At 33.6% G+C, this 21,690-nt stretch overlaps 1 protein-coding gene across 1 annotated transcript in view; it reads right to left on the bottom strand.

The window, feature by feature from the left end:
* Window positions 1-1,834: 1,834 nt before the first annotated feature.
* Window positions 1,835-21,690, bottom strand: part of LOC100369882 (tRNA (guanosine(18)-2'-O)-methyltransferase TARBP1-like) — a 56,376-nt gene continuing 36,520 nt past the window's right edge. The window contains exons 21-25 of the mRNA XM_078013611.2: window positions 16,580-16,748; window positions 14,026-14,217; window positions 13,161-13,285; window positions 11,528-11,664; window positions 1,835-4,011 (exon numbers count right to left, since the gene is read on the bottom strand). Coding sequence (XP_077869737.2) covers window positions 3,855-4,011; window positions 11,528-11,664; window positions 13,161-13,285; window positions 14,026-14,217; window positions 16,580-16,748 — 780 coding nt within the window. The 3' untranslated portion in view covers window positions 1,835-3,854. The remainder of the gene's footprint in view (window positions 4,012-11,527; window positions 11,665-13,160; window positions 13,286-14,025; window positions 14,218-16,579; window positions 16,749-21,690) is intronic.

Below are 21,690 nucleotides of genomic sequence, written 5' to 3' on the forward strand. Positions count from 1 at the left end.
TGAAACCCTTTCAGGGAATTTCAACTCTTTCGCAAATCAGCCGTGACAATGGACGGATGCGATCGTGTAGTACCCACCGTTCCCGACCTTGACATTCAGATTGAACCAGACAGGGCGATGTCCCCACACGACATTCATACACACATGTATACGTCACAATTATATATTGCGATTACGCGATTTAGCACGAGTCAGATCTAAGTACTGAAATATGGACTGGTTGATTTATGATGTCCATTGGCGTTTGCACCGACACCAACCTGTAAACAAGTTTGTTTAGTTCAAAGTACAGATTGCATTTCCTTTCGTCACACCATAGAACTACAGTAGTTTGTAGTTCCATGGTTACACCCACTGAAATAGCTATCACGTGACAATTCAATCGATCGTTTTTATCGCAGCCAGCATAGTCATTACGAAATCCAGAGCCATGACGCTATCGGCATTCTGTATAGAATAACAAGCATTCACTGCACAGGTTTTCAAGACTATCACTTTTAATCCAGATGAAAACTCCCCGACTGTAAAACATACCTTTTTAGCTAGCATGTTATTGTAGCTAATCTGTAAATAATTCAAAATATCACTAATTTAAAAGAAAATTTATTCACACAATGAGACTTCAGCTAAATTACCATAGGCAATCAAGTCAAATTTGCTAAAATGGCGCGTACCAATTTCAAAATGTTTTACAGTATGTCATTGTAATAACAATCATTTGTACTTTCCGTTCACGGTCTCTGTGAAACATCACTCTTTGAATAATTAAAAATGAAAGCCGATTAATAATTTGGGTATAACAACATTTGAGCAGAGGATCAACCGAAATCACACAAAGAGGGACAGGTAAATATACATCTGCCAATCAGGTGAGGCGCTCAACAAAGCCATTCATAAACGTGTGAACGACTTTCATCACTTTATTAATCCTCTTACCAAACTGTCAACAATCGGAGTCATGTCATCACAGCATGGGTCTTGTAACAAAACATGCATTTAGAAATAATACTTACTAAGTTCTTTACAAGTGATAATCTAGGCACCACTAGTAAGTAATTAGGACAAGTCCCTGGGACAGGTAGAGTTATGATTTATTTGGATGAAGATTGCTGGTAAGTCTAAGTAGTAGATGGAGCTGTAGACAAAAGAACTAAAATGTTGTGACCTTTTTCTCTTTTTAGCTCCATGGTAGAACACTATCACTACTGAATGCTAGATCTTTGACAGGAGTGTCATTTCAAGGCTGTTAAGACATTACACACATTATAGCCATAGGGACAATAAACTGAATTATTTCAGTTGAACAATTAATCTTGTACAACCAGCTATAATCCTGTACATTGCAAAACTTGCATCCTCCATAGTAGGAACATTCCATGTTTTACCGACTGGAGTGATACAGTGTATTAATCATTTCCTATAAGTGGCTTCAAAGGCATTAATATCAGCATGAAAGTCACAGTTATGGGAGATACCAGCTAGCACATGGTAGATCCCCATGGAACTTATTCATTTTGAATAAGAAACTAGAAAAGAATATTGTCTTTGATTTCCCCTCACACAGCAGCAGTCTTTTAAAAGTAAACATTTAAAGTGCAATGCTTTACAGCAAGTTCAAGGCTGGCAGTGGTTTCAGCTTCAAATTTGATTGTGTGTGCTAACATAGTTCCCTACTACTATGGAGGAACTCTGGTTTGAATTTCCTTTAATAATTCTTTTGAGTGCAAGCAAGGATCGAGAGTGATTCAACTTTGTTCTGAATTAATGCAAGCTGTAATAATTCCAAATCTTCATTTTTCTCCCGGATAATGAGCACATATTAAACCTCTATAAATGCTCTCAGAAAGCAACTTTAAAATTGCATCTTTTTATTCATGGAAAAACTCTGAAATACATTACATAATTCAACAACTTGCCCTGGGCCTTTATTTTATTGGAAACATGTGATTTGACATATAATATCATTTTTTTAACAGTTACAGTATTCATAAGATATGGTTTGTGTTGATGTGATTAAAGTTTCAGTATTGGACAGGGCATCATCAAGACACTGAACCATAAATAAAACAAAAATCGAATTCCATCTGAAGAATTTCCCATTGTTAGAAGTGCATATAAAACAGAAAATACTTTTGTTGTATACTGAATTATCAAACTGTATTCATTCCATTAGTAGTGCATGCACTCATGTAAATTTCTATTTTCAAAAATAAATATTTTAATGATTCAGTACAAAACAAATGTGATTTTTGGTTTATATTTGTTTCACTGGAAGGACTTCTAATAGAACAAATACTGTACTTATTTAGACCATCACATGAAACATGTCTGTATTTCAAGTGCTACTAATAGAGCAAATATGATAGTCACATGAAAAGATACATTTATATTATAAGCAGTTAATTGACAGTGGACAATCACTATTATCAGTTACATGTCATAGAGCAGTCTAGAAGTGACCATTTGTTGAGGTGTGAATTACTCCATGCAGTCAACTATATAATGATCTGCATGCATGTACCAAGAAGTACTTAAGGGTAGTTTCAAAAACAAGAATGTGTCATCACCACAGTCTTTTTTGGGTGCAATATTGAATATTCTGTGCACCTTAATAACCATTGTCTAAAAGATGTACAACACTGTTTGAATAAAATTTAGTTTATGTCTAGAACCATCTATAGAAAGACCAATAATTAAAGCATGTGAGTCGTCACCTGTGCATATGGCAGACAAACATAGTGTTTCTTTGTTTAAAAACATGTGTTTACCGACAAGCCTTTGCTTTTCTAGCGTGCATTGTTATCATTGCTTAGGACTCATTTCTTGCATGTGCACAGGTGGCAACCCCCTTCCTTTTAAAACAATGATATTCATATTTAACAGTTTATCTACATTTATTCAGTTTTCTTGAGATGAGATGAGAAATAAAAATAGTTTATTTCCAGGTTGCTGTATAACTCACTCCACAAATACATATATATTTTTTCAATCCAGTAAACTCAAAATATAAGTTACTTATCAATGGTCCAATAAATAGATGGGTTAGGTTCACAAGTATAGCCTTACAACAGTTATCAGAGTCACAATGAGAAGTTATCACTCTTATTACAAACTGTAAACCATTTTCACTGCTATGAACTTTCACAATTTAATGAATTTACGGCATTCATGCACATGACAAAATTGTGTGAAATTTACTGTGACCTGTGTTGTAGGACAGCAGGTCTTTTCGCTGACACAAGAAATTCAGAAAAACACTAATGTAAATTATAGTATCAGTATTTAATCCAGAATGTGGTTAATCATTAGATATGTAAATCAATCAATTAATAATATGCATACCAATTGACTTTAAAAATATTGATAGTCTTTTCTTCAGTAGAAATTTATATTATGTGAGTTGTCTACATTTTTGTGAATTATAAATTGTTAAAACACATTCCAAAACAAATTGAAGGATTGCTACATTTATCCATCTAAACACACACACATGATGATTTCTTGGTCTTATGACTACAATCTAATTTGCATATTTACTTGGGTTGTTTTATTGACAGTTCAAGTATGGAATTGCTGTGTCCAAGTATGGTAAAACAAGGCCTGGATAGAACACAAATACCATTTTTAGTAATAGTAAATAGTTTTTGGTAAATAGTTTAGTAATCTAGATTTGTGTATTTGTGTTTTACTTTGCATACTATCTGAACACCAGATTTGATTTATTAGAAATGTACATGATTGAATGCCAATAAAAAGTTAAGATTAACAAACCATAATGTCAGTTTGGAATAATTTCTCTGTATTTGGAGATGCAAAGTTTACTAGTCCCCCCCCTCCACTGACATGAGATTTATTTATGTTGCTTTCAATAATTGTTGTCTTGTATACTCCCAGACTAATAGTGCCCCACTGACGTGTACATTAAGGGAGCGTATCACACCTAACTGTGGGATCTCAACACACATATCTAATAACTGTATCAGCTCTACTGGGATGCCTTCTCTCTCATTTCTGTAAAACAATATAGAAATAAGATCATTAGACCAGTTCTCTAAAAATATCTGCTGTCCCAGCATTCTCTGAATTACATTTACAGACAAATAATTGTTACAATTTATACTATTATATTACAGTCATGTGACTTATCACACAATCTACCCCGGTAACATTACATTACAGTCATGTGACTTATTACACAATCTACCCCAGTAACATTACATTACAGTCATGTGACTTATCACACAATCTACCCTGGTAACATTACATTACAGTCATGCAACTTATTACAAAATCTACCCTGGTAACATTACATTACAGTCATGTGACTTATTACACAATCTACCCGGGTAACATTACATTACAGTCATGCAACTTATTACAAAATCTACCCTGGTAACATTACATTACAGTCATGTGACTCATTACACAATCTACCCGGGTAACATTACATTACAGTCATGCAACTTATTACAAAATCTACCCTGGTAACATTACATTACAGTCATGTGACTTATTACATAATCTACCCTGGAAACATTACATTACAGTCATGCAACTTATTACAAAATCTACCCTGGTAAGATTACATTACAGTCATGTGACCTATTACACAATCTACCCGGGTAACATTACATTACAGTCATGCAACTTATTACAAAATCTACCCTGGTAAGATTACATTACAGTCATGTGACTTATTACATAATCTACCCTGGAAACATTACATTACAGTCATGCAACTTATTACAAAATCTACCCTGGTAACATTACATTACAGTCATGTGACCTATTACACAATCTACCCGGGTAACATTACATTACAGTCATGCAACTTATTACAAAATCTACCCTGGTAACATTACATTACAGTCATGTGACTTATTACAAAATCTACCCTGGTAACATTACATTACAGTCATGCAACTTATTACAAAATCTACCCTGGTAACATTACATTACAGTCATGTGACTTATTACACAATCTACCCCTGTACCATAACAGTCATGTGACTTATTATACAATCTACCCCTGTACCATAAGTCATGTGACTTATTATACAATCTACCCCTGTACCATAAGTCATGTGACTTATTATACAATCTACCCCTGTACCATAACAGTCATGTGACTTATTATACAATCTACCCCTGTACCATAACAGTCATGTGACTTATTATACAATCTACCCCTGTACCATAACAGTCATGTGACTTATTATACAATCCACCCCTGTACAATAACATTCATGTGACTTATTATACAATCTACCCCTGTACCATAACAGTCATGTGACTTATTATACAATCTACCCCTGTACCATAACAGTCATGTGACTTATTACACAATCTACCCCTGTACCATAACAGTCATGTGACTTATTATACAATCTACCCCTGTACCATAACAGTCATGTGACTTATTATACAATCTACCCCTGTACCATAACAGTCATGTGACTTATTATACAATCCACCCCTGTACAATAACATTCATGTGACTTATTATACAATCTACCCCTGTACCATAACAGTCATGTGACTTATTATACAATCCACCCCTGTACAATAACATTCATGTGACTTATTATACAATCTACCCCTGTACCATAACAGTCATGTGACTTATTATACAATCTACCCCTGTACCATAACAGTCATGTGACTTATTATACAATCTACCCCTGTACAATAACAGTCATGTGACTTATTATACAATCCACCCCTGTACCATAACAGTCATGTGACTTATTATACAATCTGCCCCTGTACCATAACAGTCATGTGACTTACTATACAATCCACCCCTGTACCATAACAGTCATGTGACTTATTATACAATCCACCCCTGTACCATAACAGTCATGTGACTTATTATACAATCTACTCCTGTACCATAACAGTCATGTGAATTACAATAATAAGTCAATGCACTGATTTATGATGTTTTTCTCTCAGATTCCGAATGGAGAAATTTAGGTCAGTCTTTACGATATATTATTTGATGTAAATAGCTACACCATGAGTACATATGGTAGTGCTTGCCGTTTAACTGTCTATGCTTGACAACACGTTGATGTCAGTGGGACACAGTAACAATTAAAAGTGTGGATATGTTTACAAGACAATTGGAAGGGGGGGGGGGCTTAAGTACACTGAATTATTGCACAACTAGCAAGAAATAACTACTATCAGGTAATATGGCTGTTTTCTACACAGAATCAATGTATTTCTTGGGATCAGTTGATTTTTGCTAAAATATAATCTTTTATTTTTCTTATTTTATTCACAAGCTGTTCCTTTTGCATTCAACAAATAAAAAAACAGTACAAATTTTACACCTTGATCCACAGTATAAAATTGTAGGTTTGTTAGGAATACAATTAAGTAACTTATTATAAGAAAGTAGCCATTGAAAGCAGAGAGGGAAACCTACATGAATCAACCAAATACAGCAATACGGTTGTTTTGAGAAGCTGAAAATATCCGTTCAATCACCTAAGTATTTACAAAAAATAGTAAACTGAAAATTTTGTCATAAAATGAATAAATCTGACAGAAGTACAACAAAGGTATATAAAATAAGATACCAACTATGGTGTTGTAAAGTTAACACTAAGTTATTATGGACAATTAGTACCGGTAATACTAATATAAGAGACTTAACTAGCTAGCTTTACAAATAAATTATTATCCAAATTATTATCCATTATAGGTTAAAAACAGGAAACATCCCAACTCATTGCCTGCCCTCCGGTGTTAACACAACAAAAACATTATTCCACTGAGCAACCTTTGGGGAATTCGCCAGCAAATTGCAGAAAATGTCAAAAATGAGGCACACCAATCCAAAGCAAAATATATACAAGGCAGCACTTTGCTCAAAATCATATTGGATTTGTTTGTTTTTTTGTCACATATTTTCGCTAACCAGTGATCAGCAGCAAACAAGAGACATAACTATTTGCTTGTGGACATAATACACTTTTGGCATGGATAATTTCACTTACGCTCTGCAGTTTGCCGATTTCAAGATGTTCAATCAAAACAGTTCTTTCATGGGAAAATATTTTGTTCAAGTAATGTACTATGCTGAGTCTAAGATATGAAACTGAACAAAACAGTTGTGAAAACACATAAACAACTTGATAAAACTAGTTAATTATTTTGCAAATTACCTAATTAATATGTATATATTTAAAAAAAAAACTAATAAGGCCTGGAGCTCACCAAAAAGCTGTGTATGCAAATTTGCATTCCAAACTAGTCAACGGTTTTGACAAACACACATACCATATTTGTTCTATTAAAAGCACATCTCCAATAGAAGTGCACATAAACATTATATTTTATACCGGATCATTGAAATATGTCTTTTTTTAAATTACTTTTATCTTTAGCATACGTAAGTGCATAGTAGTGCGTGTGCTTTTTTTAAATGACAGACATGTGACATGGCAAAACTAAGTCATAATGTAAAAATCCGTAACACAATAAATGCAAGTTTTGGTCTTTGAGCATTTGTATTATAGATGTGCTTCTAACAGCGTAAAACGGTAGAGTGTACACTCGACAGACTGAAATTTCAACTCCAACACAAAAGATTAAGGAACTGAATACATAAGGCCCAGATGTGAAGCACACATATTTAACTTGTTCATGTAAAGACCAGAAACACATATTTTTTTCTTGCCCTAATAGGTAGTGTTGTGATTAGGTCAGTGAAAGTCCAGACAAATGTGATCACTGTATTGTCACATAATAGAAATGGGTCAATATAGACAAGACAAGATGTCCAGTCTAAATATGTCTATCATTATATTATTGACACTGAACTTTTCATTAATGTGCAAACAGGTGCTTTTTGTTATTGCTCTGCTGAGTTGCATGTGATATATTCACACTATACACTGGACAATACTTCTTTGGAGTTAAAAACAACACAAATCTTGGAAACATAAATCACCATCGACAGGACACTAATTGTTACATATGGCAGTAAGTAGACTGAATGTGTTATTGTATATATGACAAACCATCTTAATTAGTCGTGTATCAAATTAAACGAAAACAAAAACAAAGTGTCCAGGACTGTTTACTAATCCTAATGTAAACTTACAATAACACGAGTTACTTAGTATACAAAAAATTGGATCAATTTTAGCGGAAACAATGGTATAACCTTTAGGTTTTACATGGATGAGTTATTCCATTAACAGTAATATAGGGGTGGTATGGTTAGTTAAACATTGTCAATTATTGATGAGTACCTAACCCAGTTCAGAGAGGAAGAATTACCAAGGAGTGATAAAGGGGTAACTTGGAAGTAATCGTAACAAATGGTCAAAAGGTAACCCTTCCAAGTATAAAAAGAACATGCATCCCTTTTAGCAATTTAAACCATTTTTAACACCCTCATCACACCTTCAGGCATGTAGCACTATTTAGTTCACATTTTCTGTAATTTGTCTTGTTTTATTGTACAACTGTACATGCATGATTTAAGTAGCACTGGGCATCCAGCTTACATAATAAATATTATTACTGTAAAATGTACTTTAAAATAAATTTTACCAGTAGTCATTATCAGTAATCAGTACAAACCACATGTTAGCCATTTTTGTTTGAATTTCTGAAAAAAATATGACGTACATACAATATGTATGGTCATGATACTTATTGTGAACGAAATCGTCCTGTTTTCTCTAAGAAACAGTTACGAACATGTTTACAGATTTTATGATTTTAGACAAAATGGCTGTCAGTTTTGCCAATTTTTTGATCAAATCAAACAATACCATACAACCTAGGGTATAACCTAGTATTAGTATAGTAGTATAGTATAGTATTTTCAATTGAATCAGGCAATATATTAGAATCAGCATGGATAGAAACAAAATAGAAACAAAATGGCCTCTGGTTTGTTTGAATCACGAAAAACTATGATATACATGTACCGGGGTAAACCCAATATGCACGATCATGATACAAAGTTTTAATGAAATCGTCTTCAGAAATGCAGCCCTGGACAAGTTTAAGTATCACAATTTAGCAATTTAGAAGAACAAAATGGCCACCAGTCTGCCATATTTTATCAAATGGTAATTGGTCAAAGCAAGTATGAGAAATGGCTTCTGATGCACACATGAATGGATGAAAGAACAGAACCAAAATTATTTGTCCTCATTTACAGACTTCATCCGAAAGAGGGAAACATATAATTCTATATAAGTTTTCAAAATTTCTTATGTTTAATATTTTCATAAAAACAAAGATGATTTTCAGCCAAACATGGGATCAAAATGAGCAATGGTGAATTGGGGGAGGTCATTTGAGAAGTTTTAGTGGTGAATGAAAGACATAAGTTAGCTTAGGGTCACTATTCAGTGATGTAACTACCACTCTTGGCAATCATCCAAATGCACTGCTATCAAAAACATTTTCACAGCTGACATTTTTCATTGGGGGTGCGGCACCAAAACATGTAAAAAGCTTGGTCTTTGTGGTCAATATTTATGTTAATGGGAGCCATTTTTTCTAAATATAACAATGTAATAGACAATAAAAGTGGTTATTTCAACACAGGATATTATCTAGTGAGAACTATATGAGAAATATCAGTGATGATAAATCAAGGATAAAATAATACCAATGCCCATTCATTGTAAATATTTTGGATACAGGAAGGGTAAAGGTTTAGCGATATCAGAAGTTCACATGCTTGCGAAGACGGTGCATGAGAATCAGCTTTCATGCTAAGTATTTGAGTTAGATGCTATGAACTATTGAATACTTTGTTTTCAACAAAGCATAGTTACCTTGAAAGCGTCGTATGTCTAGCCATGATCATCAACAGTGATGAGACCTATGTGATAATTACCTTTTTATCAGGATCAGAACATGGGCTACAATCAGTGAAACAAAGTACAAACAAACTTCCTGTCTGTGACATTTTTATTCTGTAAACATGTTTACTCAATTAGAATCAACAATTAGCTAAATTGTAGTAATTTGCCAAAATTTATCATGGAATTCCTCCATATATTTGCATATGCTTAGCATAATTAATTAAACTATTAAACTTAACTATTTATGAACAAATTAGAAGACTTGAGTGGTTTTACTCTGCATTGAATTGCAATTCAATTGCAGTTTGTTTTTCTTTTTATGATAAAGTTCTTGAAATCAATCAGAAGTATGTCAGAGAAATGGTAATAAATAAAATCAGCCAATGCATGTGTAAACAAGTCATTGTACATTCAGTCAAAGTACATTCAAGATACGGATACATGAAAATAAAACAAGATGAGAACCATTTTGTATCAAATCACAAACCAATCTGGACTGCGCCAGTAACCAAGTTTGAACAATATTTCTCCAATGATGACTAAATATATCACTCAAGTTGCAAAGCCGAAATATGAAGATTCCATACAAAACATCCAAAAGTCTATTGAGCGAAAATTAATTCAAGCTAAATAAAGTATTTGACCGTAACACAGTAAATTATTATGTAGTGATGCAATGTAACTTTTCCATAGAGATAATGAGTAAAAGATACATAAAGAGTGTAAACAACTTCCAAATGATAATTTATCTGACAGACAGAAAGGAACCAGAAAGTAGAGTCAAAATGAATATTCCATTACTGTATTTGCTCCATTAGAAGAGTATATAAACTTGTAAAAATTGTTTTATATTAAATTATTATTTATTTTGATCACAGAAATACCATTTTAATTTATGTAATAGAGTAAATACAGTAGATACACATTGCAGTGTGCACTAATTGCAGTTTGTTAACCCAGACAGAACTCACCACATGTGTAGAATACTCACATCCAAAACAGAACATAAATCATTTCAGGTTTTGGGGGCAGTTAAAATATAATAAAAATAAATCATCATCTCAAGTTTTGTGGGTAGTTAAAGTGAATAATAAAAAAGTTAATGTTGCAATGTGTTTACTTCAATCATTGAAATATAAAGACTAGTCTGTCATGGCATGCAGTAACTGGGAGATCAACTGTTATAAGTAGTAGGAGAACATAGAAGTGGATTGGTATACAGTTTGTGACTGTGAGTAACTACAAGAACATGGGATTGATATACGGTGGTGTAATTATGAATGGTCACTATCCATACATCTTTATGAAGGAGATCAACGTCAGTAACAAAATAACCTGGTAGCAATTACCGGTAACCTTTTCTACCTTACTCTCCCATGTTATGAAATGATTTGTCCCAAAACTTTTGTACAAAGGTAGGTATTCACATGCCTTGGGTAAGGCAACACATCACTGTAACCTAATAGCATGACAATCACACATAAATCATGGCCAACATAATGACTTCTGCAGCCTCTCCATAAATACCATCAAAGCTGGCAGCTATTTTTGGCAACTCATAAATATTAAAGTTAACTGGGATTTTCAACTGAGTTGAGAGCCACTTGTCTGGTAGCTGGTACTGGACAGGCATAGACATGTACTGTTCTTATCACATTATGTCAGCATATGGAGATACCTACCCAAGTAGAAGTAGAGTCTTATCTGTAAACTGGTATTGTGTTAAGCAGTGACTGTTGGCAGTTTGCTCCACACCAATCAGTGTATATCCTTCTTTTCTCACTTCTAATAAATAGTCTTTCAAAGCACTGGCTTTCACCTGCGGATTTTACAGACAAAATGTGATTAAATAGCAGTTTGATGATACATAGCTAGAAAGGTCAATCGTAGGTCAATGGATAGGATTGGTAGTTATCAGTCAATCATATAAACATAGATAGTGTAAGGGATGGTATGTCATTGGTAATACAAACGCACACACTTCAATTTCCACCATCAGGTATCTGCTACCTCATAGTAGGAGTTGGCCATTAACTCGAAATTCAACTAGCATGACGTTGTGGTCATATGTACTACTGTAAAATGAATGATTCAGTGAAAATAAAATCCAATGAATATATCCTTTTTCCTATATTTTTTATTCAACTTGTCTGAAATCAGTGAAAATATATTCCAACCAAAACACCCAATAAGTCTTTTCAGTAGTATTTTTACAATACCTCTTGAAATAACATTCATTTTTGTATATTGTGGGACCATTGCAAATGACCATCATTAAATGAGTGGTCAACTCTACTAATTATATCCACTCATAACCAATCCAGAAATGAGCACATGTCAAAATATAATTTCTTATGTATGTATGTATGAAGTTTGATCGGTTCTTCACACATATGAGAGTTGAGATACTGCTGTATACAGATGGACACATGTACGGATGCACACACGAAAGTCAATCCAAGCCTACACTAATAAATAACACATCCTGAGTATAGTAGTTGTGTACAAAATTTGAAGTGAAATACATACAAATTATGTGTAGCCTTAACCCAGTAATGCATAATCTTCATACAAAGTTTTAATGAAATCGTCCTGTATATGTTCAAGACAACAATTCCAGAAACATTTATAGACTGCAATTTTAGGATTTTTTCAGAATGGCCATCAATTCAAACAACCTACAGTAATAACTATGAGTAGTGAAACAATGTGATGTTCACCCGTAACTCAATATGCATGATCCTCATACAAAGTTTGAATGAAATCGCTTTTTTCATCTCCGAGGAACAGTGACTAAAATGGCTGTCAGTCATACATATTTGACCAAATCACAAAGATAATCAGTGTGCATATGTAAAGTTAACATACATTGTCTTTATGTGAGGTTTGAATTGGTCAATGGACGGTCGGATGGACAGGCGAATACACACAAGGATGGACTTAACCAAAATTAATAGTTCCTGGTTTTGGACTTTGTCCAAATAGGGACTAAGAATGTAGTGCAACAAGGTTCTATTGTTATGTACCCAATTAGAAACCATCCAGACAATACTGAGACTCTGTTCCTGATTGGTGAAAATGTGTGATTTTCATACATTTTTTACTTTGAGACAGTTGCCATTTGTCCATCTTGAATTGGATCATGAAACAAATGCAAGTGCATTTGTCTGATATGATTTATTGCCATTCTATCAATATGGAGCAGTGCAGATATAAGTAACAACATTTTACTTGTATTTAACAAAATAGAAATATATTTTGTGTTCCCATAAAAGAAATTACTTAAATCACATGGAATGCTGAAAATAAACCTACCTCTCGTAGGGGTATCCATTTTTCTGCAGTGACACTTAGTCCTTGAAAGTCTTTATGCTCGGCATATTTCAAACTTGCCAGCACAAGTTGACCCACACCAAATATCTCACAGGTTCTGCAAATGCCTGTATGTAAGTAAATAACACTCAGTGTTTGCAATCATATTATTTAGACAAGTGTGAAAACAATGAATAGATGACATTCCAGTTTGTAATCACTTTTAATTACCAACAATGTGCAGCATGTTACACTGCCCTACAGAGAGAATAACACAGGACATGAAACCTTTGCACACATTCTACTCATTAAATTTGATTGAAACCTCCCAGCCAAAGTTGTTCCATCATATGAGACTTTTCTAATTTGGAAATGACAAAATTTTACCATTTTCCCTGCCTGTCAATGTCTGTAAAAATTACAATTACGCGACATAAATTAGTCATAGTGACTTTCGCTAATCTACAAACATTTCATTTTTGATCAATTTGAATTCTGTAAAGAATACCGTATACTGAACATCTGTTGGCATGGTTACAGTTATTTTGAGTCTGCTGCATCCCCATATTGGATGTCCCTAAGTCAGACATTGATTTGTCTGTTTGTATTTAATCACAGGAAGAACAGATTGAAAAGTAATTAATAAGGGCTGATATGCAAGATGTTGTTACACAATATCCGTCATTCTATTGAAATCTGATGACTTATTTTTTTTGTGTCTGTTATTTTTAGATCTTCCTGTCAATAAACAGCAATCAGGAACAAATAAAACTGAATATTATTGAACAATTAGATTCATAACTGATAATCAGTAAGAATTATTCGGCCATGGATTGGAATAGATAATATACATTCATTTCAAACTTACCTCCTAAGTTTGGTAATTTATCTATTAATGATGTAACCAAGATGAGTTGTCCTCGTTTCCTGTTTCTTAGGTTACTGGCGCTGCTGACATCTTCATCTAACAAGGTCTCTGACCATGGTGTTATCTTTTTCTGAACATCTCCACTCATCAAGTCATCATCAACAGTGTCACCAGTGGTAATGGTATAATCCACTAAAAGATGAACCAAACTATTTTGTGAGTTCTGCCTTGCAGCAGTATATATACCATGAGATGTAAACTTGTTTATTATTACAAGCCGTACCAAGACCTGGGTATCCATGCATCAAGTTATACTGATACTGCAAACCACTAAGACCTGGGTATCCATGCATCAAGTTATACTGATACTGCAAACCACTAAGACCTGGGTATCCATGCATCAAGTTATACTGATACTGCAAACCACTAAGACCTGGGTATCCATGCATCAAGTTATACTGATACTGCAAACCACTAAGACCTGGGTATCCATGCATCAAGTTATACTGATACTGCAAACCACTAAGACCTGGGTATCCATGCATCAAGTTATACTGATACTGCAAACCACTAAGACCTGGGTATCCATGCATCAAGTTATACTGATACTGCAAACCACTAAGACCTGGGTATCCATGCATCAAGTTATACTGATACTGCAAACCACTAGTCATTGCAAAAATTATGAATTAATGATGAGAATGATTTACAGTAAAAATCTATTTCCATAAAAATTCTCTAATTTAAAGGTGATCGATACAGTTTCCCAAATGTGCATGGGTTTGTAGTAGAGAAAGCAGGAACTATGTTAATACCTTCTATTGTCTTTTTATTGATTGAAAAAAAGGTTTTCTTTTTTCAAAACTAAGTTGATAATTTGCTGTATTATGAAATATTAGCTAATATCATTCATGGTTATTATTATCACAACGTTCTTAAGGTAGGTAATAAGGTTGTTGCCATGGCAACTGCAAATCTTATCATCTTGTTATAAATATTGTAGCAGCTTCCAAAAGACCAAATATCAAAACTGAATCTGGTATAATTCTCAAGAAAAAAAGAAAAAAAGACAAAAATATTCATTTAAAATAGAAAAATGGAAATGGATTTCAAGATATCAGAAATAACATTTTTACTAAAAATGGAAAAAATAATTGTCAAAAGAATTTAAAATATAGTCATAAAATAAACAAATCTGATAGAGGTCTATCAAAGATAACTACATATCAAGTTTCAAAGTAATTGGGATGGTACAAATATAACTTTCAAATAAAAATTCAAATAAAATTGATGCTACATGACGGATGTACAATCACATATAACAGCTCAGAAGCCTGTTCAGTCGGTTCTGAATCTGAGCCAAGATGATCACAGAGTACCGATCAAATAAATATAACAAGGACGAAAATCAGATGTTTTGTATATACTGTAGCACACATCCCAACAAGGATGAGAATGTGTAATTGAATTAACATGATATCGCATAATCACTGTCTGTACACCAGTTATATCATGTATGCCTAAATAAATGTTTGAAAAAAACAAAAATGTCTGTTTCTGTGTAGTTATTATGTGTATTTGTAAAACAATAAATTCTCGCGACCAACACTTTTGTACTTTGCTACTAAATTTTTCAGTTCAGCAAATTGAGTTGGTTGCCAATGTAACTTTGAGGACTACACCAGAAGATACCATATTCACTATATTAGATGCACACCTCCAGTAGGTACGATATTCACTCTATTAAAAGCACACCTCCAGTAGGTACCATATTTACTCTATTAAAAGCACACCTCCAGTAGGTACCATATTCACTCTATTATAAGCACACCTCCAGTAGGTACCATATTTACTCTATTAAAAGCACACCTCCAGTAGGTACCATATTCACTCTATTAAAAGCATACCTCCAGTATGTACCATATTTACTCTATTAAAAGCACACCTTCAGTAGGTACCATATTCACTCTATTAAAAGCATACCTCCAGTAGGTACCATATTCCCTCTATTAGAAGCACACCTCTAGTAGGTACCATATTCACTCTATTAAAAGCACACCCCCAGTAGGTACCATATTCACTCTATTAGAAGCACACCTCCAGTTGGTACCATATTTACTCTATTAAAAGCACACCTCTAGTAGGTACCATATTCACTCTATTAAAAGCACACCCCCAGTAGGTACCATATTCACTCTATTAGAAACACACCTCCAGTTGGTACCATATTTACTCTATTAAAAGCACACCTCCAGTAGGTACCATATTTACTCTATTAAAAGCATACCTCCAGTAGGTACCATATTTACTCTATTAAAAGCACACCTCCAGTAAGTACCATGTTTACTCTATTACAAGCACACCTCCAGTAGGTACCATATTTACTTTATTAAAAGCACACCTCCAGTAGGTACCATATTCACTCTATTAGAACCACACCTCCAGTAGGTACCATATTTACTCTATTAGAAGCACACCCCCAGTAGGAGTATATGTAAGCAAACACACTTGACCACATAATTCAAGTACATCTAAATAAAGGAAAGAAACTTACTTGGTCCCCGTATTTTCCATGTGCCGGGTTGGGATGTTTTGAGCTCGTTTCTAGCATTGAACAAAGGTAGCGATAACTGCCTACCTGATACCACAGATTGAAAGGACTCCGGTGATATCAATTCATTATCAATAACATTACAGAGATATGGTAAGCTATGGAATATAGTCTGTCAACAAATCAAAAATAATTGGTTAATCCCATTAACATTGAAATAAATATTGTGAAAAGGTTACATCAGCTAAGTTACACCTGGTAATTAAAAAGATAAAGACCTCATATTATTTTGTTTACAGCACTTCTTACAAAAGCTGTAACTATGGACGCCACTGGATAATGCACACAATGGTGCTGACTCATAGATAAGCAATGTTTTGGTTAACCATATATTTCTGTCTGTCATGTACTTCTTCAAATAAAACTTGTTGGAATCTCTAATCTCTTATTAGTTTTACATTGGAACCAATCAGCACATTTTGAGTTTAACCACGTATGCAGCTTAATATAACAGCCATAACTGCCTTAAAATTTGACACACATTGCGAGTACCTACTTTGAAATAAGATGCACGTAAATACAGCTGACTGTGGCACTAAAATTCATTGTGGGACGCCAATATACTTTTCACACCCATTGCGAATAGTCGCTGATGTTGCCTCCTTCAAAGGAAGTTTAAATAATATTTATGTGCCCTTACAAGTATTACACGTAATAGTTACACCAGAGCTGACAGCCTCCTTCCAAAGGGAGCCTGACACGTTCACATCTGATTTTCTCTTATTGTGACATAAGAACACACACACACAAAAAAACACATACGAACTGACAGCCATGGTGCTTAATAAATAGTTCATTTCAGTAAATGGAGATTGACATTTCACACTTTTAAGCACACAGTGCTAACCATATACATAACACAGACCATAAACAGAGCATAATATTTATGTTCGACAATCCCATGATGTATTCTTGGAAGGAAAAGATGTATAATAATAAGGTTATTGTGAGGATACCTCAAAGTATGCACTCAGACAGTCCATCTTCGCATCAACCACCGGTCGATAATCCTGCTGTACTTTGAGGTATTCTCATAATAACCTCAACACAACATCTCCCAGAGAAGATGAGAATTAACATACCTGAAAGAAACACTTATAGAAGAAACTAAATTCAAAATTAAAAAAAAAAAAATATCATAAAGCATTTTTTACTGATGTGAGCAACAATCAGGTTTCACAAAAAATTTGTGCTGTTTTCTCAATATTAAAATTGCACAAAACATTCCAGTAATAGGAATTATAATCATCAAGAGCCTAATTAAAGTCTATTATGTAAGCGAAAGTAAAGTTGGCCATCAACATTTACAGAATACCACTTTCCTTAGGGCACTCAGAAGACGCCAGACTGGAAGCTTGTCTTTATATTTGATCCCAATCCCGCATACAGTTCTGATCAATAGGGGATATACCACTGAAGCTGAACTAAAACTTGCATCCAATGAAACCCAAACAACAATGCCTCAGCAATCACCTGGGATACACAAACATCACTATAAACATGAATTCAACCTTGGAAGATACCAATCATATTTTCAGGGGTGGGAGGATGAAATGCAGGAGTCCACAAATCACCAACCATGGGAATTAGAAGACACAGTCCTTCCACAAGAGAGTGATTGTGGAAAACAAACATTTAAAAGTAAAATATGCTAAAACATATAAAACATATGTTTGCTAGATAGACATTTCAAATACCGTAACAGAAACTGGTAGCCAGTGATCCAAAAAGTTACAGGAGTAACCATGGTATTTTGTCAATGGGAGGAGTGGATTTACATTGTGATATTGTCACTAAGGAAGTCTTACTTTAATTAATTATCTATAAATCTACCTTGGTGACTGCGGTTAGACCACTTTTATTAAATCCTCTGTTCTGAGAAGGAAATTAAACATAAATAGCCTAATAGTCAAGATGGTTAATCAAAGATCTTCCGAAAAACCAATCATTTTTTAATGGATGTTGCTGCAGGCTTGTTATCCCCTGGGAAAGAGTTTGAAATAACCCACACACTGGATGAGTTTGTCACATTCATTAAGAGATGCAAAATTGAAGGAAACTTGATCAAGGTCCACAGGTGGTTAAGATTACTTTGGCCTGCTTGATGTTCAAATAATGCTACAAGTTGACATAGGGTGTTAACAGTGGCCTGAGCTTTATTACACAACCCAGCCATGTAGTCCATGAGATGGATTATGGTTTCCATGCTAAATACACTATATGTACTGCTTAAAAACTCTGGAGGGGGTCTTTTTTTCAAAACAATGTAGCTTTCCTTTATGAAATACGAGTAGAATTTCTTTCATATAATTTTTGTTTTCGGTGCAGATTCACACCCTCCCTCCTCCTAAAAAATTGTCATGGTCGCTGGTAATAATAGAAACAATGTAGCTAGTTGCTAAAGAACATCTGGACAATGTGAGCTGACTAGGATGATATCCTAGAAATCAATGTACTGTTGTACACCAAATGCATAATGATTGTAATCTTTGGAGTAAAACATCAGTTATTGTATTTTAATTTTTGTCCAAATCTAAATAATTAATATCATCAGGTAATGCTAATGTTATATATAATAACATACATGGATAGCTGGGAATTGTTGCCTAGCAACAACAACGTCCAAGCAAAGATAACTGCTAAAGAATAATTGTTATATAATATGCATTGCTCTGTATGAGACATGAACAAATCATACACAATATAAATCGCTGAAACTTACATGACAGCAATGTCTGCAGTCAAAACGTCATACAATCATAGTGTATTTATGTGATAGTTGTACTAACTAAAAGTTAGATAGGGTTGGTTTTTGTTTTTTGACAATTCACCTGGCACATTAAAAACACTGATATTTTTAATTTCTTTAATGTCCTTCTAATGAAATACATAGAAATCTATAATCAAATTTTGATAGTGTGTTCCTGTCATGGTGCATGTTTTCAACATTTTTACCAAAGGTTTTAACAGAATTACCGATATATGTGGATAATTTATTTTTCAGTCATGTTACATGTATTTATTAATTTTATTTCAATTCCATTTGTTAATAACATTTTTTTTAGTCAACAATGTGTTTTGATATTGTTGACAGTAGCTAATGGATAACTGTGTACTTTAATGATCTCAAATGAAATTCACAAAAATATAATGGTTTACAGTAATTTTGTATTCATAATCAATGTTGTGAACAGTAATGTGACTTTTACATGGCTATGAGATTAAAAAAAAATGCTTGGATGTCACAATGTCATTTATTAGTTACAAATATGATCTACTCAGTGTTCAAAGATAAAAGAAGCCATGGTGAAGGGCAATGCTATGGACAGTCAAATGTACATATGAACATTGGTGTCATTGATTGGCAATTACTAATTAAAACTGCTTCAAGAGTGAAGTGAGTTAAATAGTCAAATGTACATATGAACATTGGTGTCATTGATTGGCAATTACTAATTAAAACTGCTTCAAGAGTGAAGTGAGTTAAATAGTCAAATGTACATATGAACATTGGTGTCATTGATTGGCAATTACTAATTAAAACTGCTTCAAGAGTGAAGTGAGTTAAATAGTCAAATGTACATATGAACATTGGTGTCATTGATTGGCAATTACTAATTAAAACTGCTTCAAGAATGAAGTGAGTTAAATAGTCAAATGTACATATGAACATTGGTGTCATTGATTGGCAATTACTAATTAAAACTGCTTCAAGAGTGAAGTGAGTTAAATAGTCAAATGTACATATGAACATTGGTGTCATTGATTGGCAATTACTAATTAAAACTGCTTCAAGAATGAAGTGAGTTAAATAGTCAAATGTACATATGAACATTGGTGTCATTGATTGGCAATTACTAATTAAAACTGCTTCAAGAATGAAGTGAGTTAAATAGTCAAATGTACATATGAACATTGGTGTCATTGATTGGCAATTACTAATTAAAACTGCTTCAAGAATGAAGTGAGTTAAATAGTCAAATGTACATATGAACATTGGTGTCATTGATTGGCAATTACTAATTAAAACTGCTTCAAGAGTGAAGTGAGTTAAATAGTCAAATGTACATATGAACATTGGTGTCATTGATTGGCAATTACTAATTAAAACTGCTTCAAGAATGAAGTGAGTTAAATAGTCAAATGTACATATGAACATTGGTGTCATTGATTGGCAATTACTAATTAAAACTGCTTCAAGAATGAAGTGAGTTAAATAGTCAAATGTACATATGAACATTGGTGTCATTGATTGGCAATTACTAATTAAAACTGCTTCAAGAATGAAGTGAGTTAAATAGTCAAATGTACATATGAACATTGGTGTCATTGATTGGCAATTACTAATTAAAACTGCTTCAAGAATGAAGTGAGTTAAATAGTCAAATGTACATATGAACATTGGTGTCATTGATTGGCAATTACTAATTAAAACTGCTTCAAGAATGAAGTGAGTTAAATAGTCAAATGTACATATGAACATTGGTGTCATTGATTGGCAATTACTAATTAAAACTGCTTCAAGAGTGAAGTGAGTTAAATAGTCAAATGTACATATGAACATTGGTGTCATTGATTGGCAATTACTAATTAAAACTGCTTCAAGAATGAAGTGAGTTAAATAGTCAAATGTACATATGAACATTGGTGTCATTGATTGGCAATTACTAATTAAAACTGCTTCAAGAATGAAGTGAGTTAAATAGTCAAATGTACATATGAACATTGGTGTCATTGATTGGCAATTACTAATTAAAACTGCTTCAAGAGTGAAGTGAGTTAAATAGTCAAATGTACATATGAACATTGGTGTCATTGATTGGCAATTACTAATTAAAACTGCTTCAAGAATGAAGTGAGTTAAATAGTCAAATGTACATATGAACATTGGTGTCATTGATTGGCAATTACTAATTAAAACTGCTTCAAGAGTGAAGTGAGTTAAATAGTCAAATGTACATATGAACATTGGTGTCATTGATTGGCAATTACTAATTAAAACTGCTTCAAGAGTGAAGTGAGTTAAATAGTCAAATGTACATATGAACATTGGT

The sequence above is a fragment of the Saccoglossus kowalevskii genome, chromosome 2 (assembly GCF_978046115.1).
Source record: "Saccoglossus kowalevskii chromosome 2, keSacKowa6.1, whole genome shotgun sequence".
Taxonomy (NCBI): domain Eukaryota; kingdom Metazoa; phylum Hemichordata; class Enteropneusta; family Harrimaniidae; genus Saccoglossus; species Saccoglossus kowalevskii.